This window comes from Dufourea novaeangliae, unplaced genomic scaffold (assembly GCF_001272555.1).
Source record: "Dufourea novaeangliae isolate 0120121106 unplaced genomic scaffold, ASM127255v1 scaffold170, whole genome shotgun sequence".
NCBI classification, from domain to species: Eukaryota; Metazoa; Arthropoda; class Insecta; order Hymenoptera; family Halictidae; genus Dufourea; species Dufourea novaeangliae.
The window spans coordinates 47,501-57,705 of NW_015374081.1; the positions used below are offsets into that span (position 1 = coordinate 47,501).

Consider the following 10,205-nt stretch of genomic DNA (forward strand, 5'->3'; position numbering starts at 1 on the left):
ACATCTCACCTGAGTGATTCTCATTAGGACTGCACGTCTGGGTTGAGAAATCTCGTTTAAACGGAGATTTTTGCACGATTTACACGATTAATGGAAATCATAAGTAACCATAGTACGTACACACGTGCGTGTGTAGTTTAGACATTGAACGATGCAAACGAGATCTTACGTATGTATGTGGGTATAGCTACGCGTAACAAGTATCGATGTCACAATGCCGCGAAACATTGTACGAAAGGCTATATGTATGATATACCAGACCTTGCGATACGATATGCATAGTAAAAGCAAAGTAGCAAATGAAAAAAAACATGTACGACGAGAAATCGAAAATCAAAGATATGCCGCGGTATCCTCGTATCGACATTTGCAAACATTGTCGTTTAACGTTCGTGGCGCGCGAGCACGAAGCACTTCCGTAACATATTCACAAATTGATAAATTACTCCACGTGTTTAAGTTCGACCATGAGGAGCAATAACTTAACATACGTTTTGATAGTTGGTTCCCGTGACCCGCGAAGCGCGTTCTCGAACACATCCCTCTCGTTTACTAAAGAACAAAACTGCCAAACCCTTGTCCTCGTACTATCCTCGTTTCTCGTGCTCCATATCCCGTGATAGCGCACGATATTCGCATCAAGAAAACGTGTAAGAGGTGCAAAAGTTGTAGGTATCGTAATTATATTATACTTACACAGGATCGTACCGCGCGACGAAATAATAAGCAACAGAAAACACGTGTATAACGGGAGAATAAATTACAAAAGATAGCGATTGCCCGTGGCGTGTTGGCTGTCGCGATAACGATTCACGCTTTCGGCTGTAATCTCTCAATAGATTCGTACCATTCCGTTCGTTTCGGTTTGAAATTTATGCGACCAACATCTCTGCCCGTTAATTACTCTCGTTTCTTGCGTAATAAATTCCGAAAGAAATTTAGAAGAAAGAAAATAAAATTTTCATTGCTTTTCAGGATTTTCATCGCGATCCCATCATCCAATGGGATAGATATATTATATACGTATAAAAAAAAACTACTATACGGTACAGATCGACGAAAATCGAGACGAGACACGCGATTCCTTTCCCAGACTGTTCCTTCCTTTCAAGAACGATGAATGTCCGCGGCGGGATTCGGGGTGAATAGCGACCGCGAGAATATACCTCTGGAAAACAACTGGATCGGGCAACGCGGCGATAGATCAAACCTAAAACGCTCCGTCGAGAGCGAGACGATAGTTGGCACTGACAGATCTAACTATTTCATTGACGGAGACGAGCTGATGTGCCTCTCGACTACAACTTGGTCATTCCGTTTGTACGTTGTACGTGTACGAATGGTTAAGTCGCGGTGACGTGTATGTACACGTGCACGCGTCGCGGCGGCGACGTATATGCGTTGAACGCGCACACGCTCAGATATGCCTCGGTTACGCGATTACGCTTACAAACCTTTACGCCCTACTCGTAGCTCGACCGTACGATATCGTATGAAAGAACGACGCCACCACCACAACGGTTCGAGCCGAGAGCCAACTTTAACTCGATTCGGCTCCGTGTACCCAGGGGCATGTGTAGCTGCCCGATTCACCTCTAAGTCACTCCGGCCACTCCTGCTTACTTTACTTAAGCGCCGCGCCGCGCCGACAGCATCGGAGCTTGCTCTGTCTTTATTCAAGACGAATCGAGTCGAGTCGAGTCGAGTCGAGTCGAGTCGAGTCGAGTCGAGTCGAGTCAAGTCTAACACGCACCACGCTATTCTTTGGGCTAGGGATTTCCGTACACCTTACTCTGTCCGGAGTTCGAGAACAATTCGGAACATTCGAGACAGAATACTTATTCGTAAACATTTTTAATATGTACTATAAATCGCCGCCTGTGCTTCGAAACATTTATTACAATTCCCCCAATTGCCGCTTCGATAAATCACCAAATGGTGAAAAATGTTATTAATTCATTAACATTTGCCTCAATGTCGCATACGGTGCAATGATGTTTCGTTGGATATTAACGTGACAGAATAATCGCTCTTATAGTTTTCAATGAAAAATGCAGCTAGTAAAATTCAAGCATAATTCATTCATAAAGTTCAAGTAAAATTTATTTCTATTATATGTATATGTATGTAGTATGTACACATTTGTAAAAAAATACTTCACCTCGACAAGTTATGCGTGATAGGTTACTTTTTCCTTACGTTGTGTCGCATATATGTATACGCGTATAATTATACATAGATACATGTTTGAATTTACGGACGTAAGGGAGACTGCATCATGAAAGATGACGAGACTTTATTCGATTCGATTCGATGTAGTTTGTGCGCGTGACCGATATCAAAATGACTTTTGCATTTGAAAACTAATTTATTTTAATCATTACTTCTCCCTGCATTCCTTTCCCGAAGTACAAACAAACGAAAATGTTGCACGCCGACAAAGGGAAGCAGTTAACAGGAATAGAAAACCGGGAGAAGAATCGAAAGAATTGATACGTACAGATCAGAGAGAATATTAATATCAACTACAGCTGGTACTGTAGTGCCTGAACAACCATTTGTTTTTATAACACAGTACTTCCTCCTTCTAATTTACGGTTTATCGACTCCCTTACAATGGCACTGCTAACCCTCAGTCGCTCATCATTCTCGAATTCCGACAGAAACGAGTCGTCGATTAATGAAAAGTGACATTGTAAATGTACGTGTATATAAGTGGGGATTCTGTATTCGAAAACTTCAATACGAATACGAATACGAATACGAATACGAATACGAATACGAATACGAATACGAAAACTTTACTGTAGGTATATATTATACTATTTTTTTGCTGATTCAATATACATATATGTATACGATATTTCAATATAGCCGAAAATCACGATTCAATCTCCTACATCCGAATCTCCATCGCCGATGGCATAAAGTATGTGGAACGCGATTCCTAGCAGTGCCGTTCCTATCAGATCGCCTACTGCAGTCAGATATGGTATTGCAGAACTGTCTGGATCTATTCCTCGTGTCCACATCCAAACGACCATCAACTGAGCGATGTATAATAACAAAATCACCTGATAATCAAACGGAAAAAGACGAACGCATTGTTTTTATTGTTGAAAAGCTTTTGCATGAATTATACAGCAATATTGTGATTGAGATGTACCTGTAGTAAAGCGGCGGTCAAATACACAATAATAAATATAGGAGTGAAAGAAGTGTGGCCAGCTTGAAGGTAACTGATAGCATAACCAAATATTAGGTGACCAGGTATCACCATTCCTAGCAATACTCTGGCAGTTCTCGCGTGTCCACCTACGAATCGTTCGAAGCAATACTTACGATTAGAAAACTCGTTCACGTTCTACTACATATTACCGATCTCGTCGGGAGAGGACCCGAAGTGTATCGTCGATATTTTACCGAGATTTTGCACAGTTATAAAATACATAGGTAAACAAACATATGTACGGTGAGAACCTAAGGGAAAAAAGGACCCAAAGGGTAAACGGGACTCTACTCGGACACGCAATCTCGGAATCTTTCGGCTGCTGGTCAATCCGTGTCTTTTCGTTTCATTTAGTTTTCAAACTCTTCTTAACGGGCATGCCGGTCCCGCTGATTCCACAATACCACTCAAAGAAACTAAAACTAACGGTATGGTATGATTGGGCGGACCAATCTCCAAAGTCTTGGGCGGACTTTTAATCGAATTCGATAAAAATCCATAGTTTCCTTTCAATCATATTTTCTGACACGGCAATATCACGTGAGCAATACGAAAAAAACTCCATGTTGTAATATTGTAATGCATAGAAGAAGAAAATAATTGAATAGTTTCTTTGAAAGAAATTCATTAACAATCTAAACGATAAATGTGCCAGCATTTAACAAATAAACCCCTTACGTGTTAAATTTAAACATTAAACACCCTCGAAACTACTAATCTCCAGAACTGTGAAATGCCCATTAAAATCATGTATGTATCATTTTCGATGTAGCATTCTTCAATCTTACGCTTACACGTATTAAAATATCAATGGCACGCTTCAGGGTCTCTCCTCCTTTCGGCCTGTCTGTACCTTTGGCAAAGTATGCGTAAAATGGATTGAAACGAACAACGGTTTTTTCCTGAGCACTTGATCGTCGTTCTCTATGCAACGACGTCGACATTCTGCTAGCTTGTACGGCAACTAAATTACCACCAACCCCGTTTATTATTAATTGGAATACAGCTATACCTTTGTAATTCGATATAGTGTAATCTAATATCAGGCCGCCTGCGCTGAAATCAATCCAAGCGTTTTTAAACGAGGGTCGTTCTGTAAAATTTCCCTCGTATCTTTTTTTTCCAAGAAAAGCAATAAGAACCTGCTAATTAACATTGCGCATATCACAGGTGCCCAGCCGTAATCCAATATTTCCTTGGTAAACGGATTTCTAGCTGCGATGTAACCCCAAAAAGGAGTAGCGACGATATGAAATGCTATACACGTTGGTGCTATCCATGGCGCGTAGTCTGAAACGACGACACAGAGTTTAATCATTCCTGTTCATACGTATGCTTTCTCAGTAACACGAAGAAAGAACGTTTCAATGTCCTGCTATTTTAGCGGGAATTTCTTCACCTATGGCTTCGTAGAGAAGAGACGCGATCCCCGACAGAAGCGCCAAAGTGGTCAAATCCCCGAGGGAGGCCGCGATCGGTGTCGCTACATTATCCGGATTGATTTTCATCCGTTTCGATAACAGTATGACAGTCACCATTACTATACCCAATAAAAAACTGGCTATGGATGCTGTTGCTAAGGCACTGGCGCATAATAAGAATACGTGATGAACATCAAACCGTGCATCTGGAATCCAACCAAGTACGGCAGCAGCAAGAGAAGCCAACATGCCCACGACAATAGCTTGACACTGAATTAAAGCTAGATTTCCCATGATCAATGTCCATTGCTGCTTCCGTGTGTCCATGTGTCCAAGATTAGCATGCGTGGAAAGCCTTGAAGCCAAGGTCATTTCCAAATTACCCTTTAAACCTAGCAATGCCGGTACCAATATATACACTTCCGATACGACACTGTATACTGGCCAATGCTATAACAGAAAATTACCCGTGTATCTTGTTTGTTAACATTTATGGACACTGATCCATTATATTCAGATTCAGATACATATCGGTATGTTTACACACCTGTACGACATCTAACAACAAACTGGCAGCAACCATACCAAAACCGGCCAGCAGAAAAGGTATGAACATTTGTATAGATATAGACCAAACATTCTCATCTTCGACTTGTTTCATTTCACTGTTCCTAGTAGCAGATTTTTGTCTGTCTTCTTTGCCAACACACTGATGACCGACCGGTGACGGTATAAGTCGGCGCACATGTTCTTCGTCGCTCTCCCCGTCTTCGTCGGATTCCATTTCCGTTTCCATGGTAACATCGGTAATAGCCGTTCCTAGCGATTCATCGCTGCCTAATTCCACCATTTTACTCCCGTAAAATATATGTTCTGTTTTTCTATGTCGAATTTTTGATAAATTGTTTGTACACCGTCTTACTGTATTAGCATGGCTCATTCTCGCAAGATTTCTTTTCAACAAATACAATCGAGTGTAAATCACTGTGAGTAGAAAGACAACTGGCACATATTTATGCAATGTACATTACTTTCATTGTTTTACAAGGACCGCTACCCTATTCAAACGTTATCGTTAACGAAGTAACGGGTAAATTGCATGCAAATTATATCGTCACACGATTTACACGCCCCCCTACACCATTTTTATCAGATCGATTCAACACCGTTTAGTTCAGTCTATTTAATCTTACACGTATTAAATTAAAGTACCTACCTACATCGAGTCAGATTACACGATCAGAAACGCGTTTACCCTTTATAATTTCTTTGATCTGACGTATGACAAACGGTTCTCTGTTTGTATATACGTGTATTTATTAAGTACCATTACTTGAACAAAGCTTTTGTCTATAAGTTTTACCTATCTACATACATACATACATACATACTTGTAGTCAGAAAACAAAGCTAGTATCAACCATTTCTCAAATATCTGGCAGTTTGATTTCTTTTTTCCAGACGTTGTCTAATTGCAACTGTTTAAGCACTACTAATGCGATTAACGATAAAGTATTATACATATCTGGACACCAGAACCAATGTGTATTGAGTCATACTTTCCAAATTTTAGAAGAGAGCAAATCAAAAGTGCAAAATCCTTGTAATTCCGGGACCATGCGGTAAGACTTCAACGAGGAACAATTACTATGTGAAAATGGTAAATGCGATGGAATTTACACTGTTTCGCTCGGAACAAGATTATGGACTTAATACCACTTTAAAACTATTATATTAAAAACTACACGACTTGGAACGAAATAATTTTTACCATCGAGATATACCAACTGAGGGAATTAAATTGGAATAGGTGCGGGCTGCACGTACGCTTACATTATTCTTCAAATCTACAGAACTGAAATGACTTTACAACTGTTTCACACGATTATAAATCCCATCAACAAATACTTGGAATTGGTATAATAATTAATATTTCAAAGTATATTTAAACGTTAAATAAAACATAAAGTATATTAAGTTATTTCAACTTTGTCACGCAATAAAGTATACGTGCACTTAAAAGAAATTGCAACTGCGTGGAAATGATCGAAACCTAATGTAACCCTTTCACTACCGGTGAATGATCTCGATCCGCCAGTAGGCTTATGATGTTCGGATCAGCGAGCCGCGAACCTGACCTTGATGAACAAAAGTCCGTGCTAAATCAATGCCGAATTTCTTTCACTATATTATGTACAACGCAATTTATTAGAGCATCGAATTATGTATGTATTGTAGAAATACATATGTATATTAGTTGCTTTTGTTGTACCGATGTTATAAAAATGTACGTCAGTGAAATGGTTAGAAGGGGCAAACACGACAAAGCAGAAAAACGTTTTACAATCATTTTTTTCGATGTTATCAATTTCATTATTTTTTTAATGGAATCATTATATATTCATTCTGGATAAGATCCTAACGATAATTACGAATAAAATCAATACAATGATCTAGGATACATTCATATTTATTTCTCTAATTATCGAAAAATTGCACCTCACGCTCTCGATACGTGTATGTACATACATAATTTATGTAGATACATTTCGCCGCTGATAATCAAACATCTATTATACATATCTACTATATGTACCCCTGCGAGCAAACTCTGCTTCCGTTAAGGAAAAAGTGATGTAAAGGAAAAACCTCCTACCACTTTGTCTCGAAGTTACTGAAATTTTTGCAAAATTAACGTTCGGGTTAACATTTATTTCAGTATTTCAAAATAAAATTATCAAGCGATAGGAGATAGGAGGCTCTTACTCTTACAGCACCTTTTTCCCCTGGCGGAAGCCGAATTTGCTCGTCGGTGTACCTACATACATATACATATAAATACCTATTTATATAAATATGTATATAAGTAATTATGTTTCTTGTATGTACTTCTGGATATGTACATAAAACTACTTGTACACCTACGAACCTATCTGTGGATGACGACATATCTGACACTGGGAGCGAAAGGGTTAACAAATTTAACTTATATATAAGTATATATAGAGTAATATTTAGGTAATAGTTGAGTTCTTCGTTCGCGCGATCATAACGAAACCAGACGAAACACAAACACTATGTATATATAGGTTATGATACGGGACGTTCTACATGTACATATATTGAAAAAACTGATTCCCTTCGTAATTTATGTTATGTTTGACATCGAGCATAGTATGCTTACGATTATTAGTATTTCAGAAGTAATTTATTGACGATAGATGTAGAAAATACTGTTTGATGAAAGCGACACGCAGATGCATCAATAACACGGGACAACATAACCTCGATACTGCACTCGAACCGAACCTACCCTGTATATCTGACGATATGATCCCATATTTCTTGCCTCATCAATCACATGACGATGGTTTGGGTTGACGAGAGATCCACATTTAACAAAAGTGTACGAAACGCTAAAGGACAAAGGAGATGTTTAATTTTATCTCTAAACACAATATCACAGTACGTATTTCAACACGTACTGACACGTACGAATGCGTACGAATACCAGTCCTTTTCGATAACAGCACGATTTACCCTACGTCACGTTTTAGCAAACATCGTGCTCCCGCTCCCGACCATACCGACCATCATTTTCTATGCTTTTACATCACTACATATGTACATGTTATGTACATTGTATGTTGCTACAGACGAGAATGAGAATACCGCTAAGGGAAAAAGTGGTGTATGTACCGGAAAGGTCTCCTACCACTTGGTATCGGGCATTACTGAACTTTATGCAAAATTAACATGCAATTTAACATTTGCTTTAGTACTTGAAATAAATTCAAATGGTAGGAGGTTCTTCTGTACGTCACTTTTTCCTCTAGCGGCACCTAGCGGAAGCTGAGTTTGCTCGCGAGGGTAGATTGCAGACGAGATGCCTACCTACACATCTTATGGGACTTCGTGTCTCATGTTCTGAAATACCGATCGTGCAAAAAATCAGGGATTTTCTGCTGCCCTCTACGTTATGAGAACGGTGAATTTGGGAACTACGTTCAATCCATTCAAGCTCAACTATGTAGATAATGTGCATAGATACTGTAATGTACATATGTATGAATGTAGCATAACATATAATATATATATAATGCTAGTCAAGTCGAACGTAGACCGGCCAGCTTAATGAGTTGCACATGTACGCGTCACCCTGAAGGAAAGGTTGCTTCTACCATACATCCTGGAAAAGCCAACGGATTTCAATGTATGTATACTATATACATATATATATATGTCAAAATATGACAGACCTGTTCTATACCTAGTCAGTGGTGCTTGTAAGATTCGCTACTTTTTAAATTTCGTACGTTAGCCCAGTGGCGCTACGAATGCAGCAACAGTAAGTACTCGTACCGTTTAACCGTTTAACCAACGTGTAACATTGCCTCCGAAGGCGCCGAGCTAAGGAACACTAAGGAATATGACCTCTACCATGATTGACCATGATAACAGCTTGTCAACATAGTATGCATGTATCATGTGCCTACGAAATGCGTTGCTATCACGAGCATACACTTTACATACGTGTAATGAGTAGTCACAATCGCAAAGTTATTCGTGGCTGCTAATCACCTCACGGGATAAAAAAGCAAACAAAACGATCAAGAGCTCGAAACGGTACAGACGTAGCAGAAACATTATTCCAACGTTTTGTGGTGACTCATTGATTTTAGTATTATTGTACGTATCTTATGGTGGTTCACTATTAAGGTGTGCCCTGCTCATGTTTCAGCTGAATTAATCAGTTGAACAATTAAAATTTCTGACCGGTATCTACATTGACATGGAACATTATCGAGGTAGACTTTAATAGCGAACTACATATGTATGTATGCTTATACCAGTGTGTTAGTCGATCACTGATCAATCTAGCTGTAATATTTGCGACACGTTGGAATAATTTTTCATATGATCCATACGAAGACGAAGAAGATGTAATCGATTTAAACTAGTTTTCTATGTAGAGTGTAAGGGGCATACACCCGGGGCGAACAGCTTGAAATATCTTCGTCCGGGCAATGGGCATAGTGCCCGAAAACTAGGACTGTTCCCGACAATACGTCGCAACACTTTACCACGGATATTGGTGCTGTACATATCGCACAGATTTCCATCGGTTCTCTTACGTTCTGCACTAGTAGCGTCATTCCGTTTACTACTTTCCGGACAGTGTAATAAGTATACCTATAGTTTGATATAGTTTTTTTCTTGAAACTCGATTTAATAAGGTAAGTTTTCTTTAAAATGTTAATTTAAATAATACTCGTAGTTTGAAGAGATAATTTATTACTTCACGTCACCGACCCGCCCTTCTCTTTCTCTCTTCCTATACAGTTGTACTGTACATACATGTATTTCTTCTTGAGTCTAGAGTCTAGCGTCTAGCGTCTAGAGTCTAGAGGAATAGATATACATTTTTGTATAAAATGAAAGTATTAGAAATGAAATAAGAACAGATTCCGTGGTTTCCGCGATGTTCATGTAGTTAGTGTTTTTAAAATTTGAATGACACACAGATATATCACACATTGGACGGCGCAAAAAAA

General features: G+C 39.0%; 1 protein-coding gene and 1 long non-coding RNA gene across 2 annotated transcripts; both read right to left on the reverse strand.

The window, feature by feature from the left end:
• Positions 1-2,833: 2,833 nt before the first annotated feature.
• On the reverse strand, positions 2,834-5,647 carry LOC107190670 (solute carrier family 41 member 1-like). The gene is made up of 6 exons (XM_015579516.1): positions 5,198-5,647; positions 4,629-5,100; positions 4,372-4,519; positions 4,083-4,285; positions 3,167-3,315; positions 2,834-3,074 (listed from the first exon to the last, which is right to left on the reverse strand). Exons 1-6 carry the CDS (start codon positions 5,588-5,590, stop codon positions 2,889-2,891), a joined length of 1,551 nt encoding a protein of 516 aa, XP_015435002.1. The 5' UTR covers positions 5,591-5,647; the 3' UTR covers positions 2,834-2,888.
• Positions 5,648-7,963: 2,316 nt separating this feature from the next.
• On the reverse strand, positions 7,964-8,225 carry LOC107190708. Its single transcript, XR_001516264.1, has 2 exons — positions 8,146-8,225; positions 7,964-8,066 (listed from the first exon to the last, which is right to left on the reverse strand). It is a non-coding gene; the product is annotated as an uncharacterized LOC107190708 (long non-coding RNA).
• Between the last annotated feature and the right edge of the window lie 1,980 nt (positions 8,226-10,205).

Excerpts from the sequence above, each read along its gene's own strand:
- LOC107190670 (XM_015579516.1), bottom strand. The coding sequence starts at position 5,590 with ATGAGCCATGCTAATACAGTAAGACGGTGTACAAACAATTTATCAAAA. Across the intron at positions 4,520-4,628 it reads TCTTCTCTACGAAGCCATAG|ACTACGCGCCATGGATAGCA; the intron begins GTGAAGAAATTC and ends TCGTCGTTTCAG. Across the intron at positions 3,316-4,082 it reads TTACGCATACTTTGCCAAAG|GTGGACACGCGAGAACTGCC; the intron begins GTACAGACAGGC and ends AACGATTCGTAG.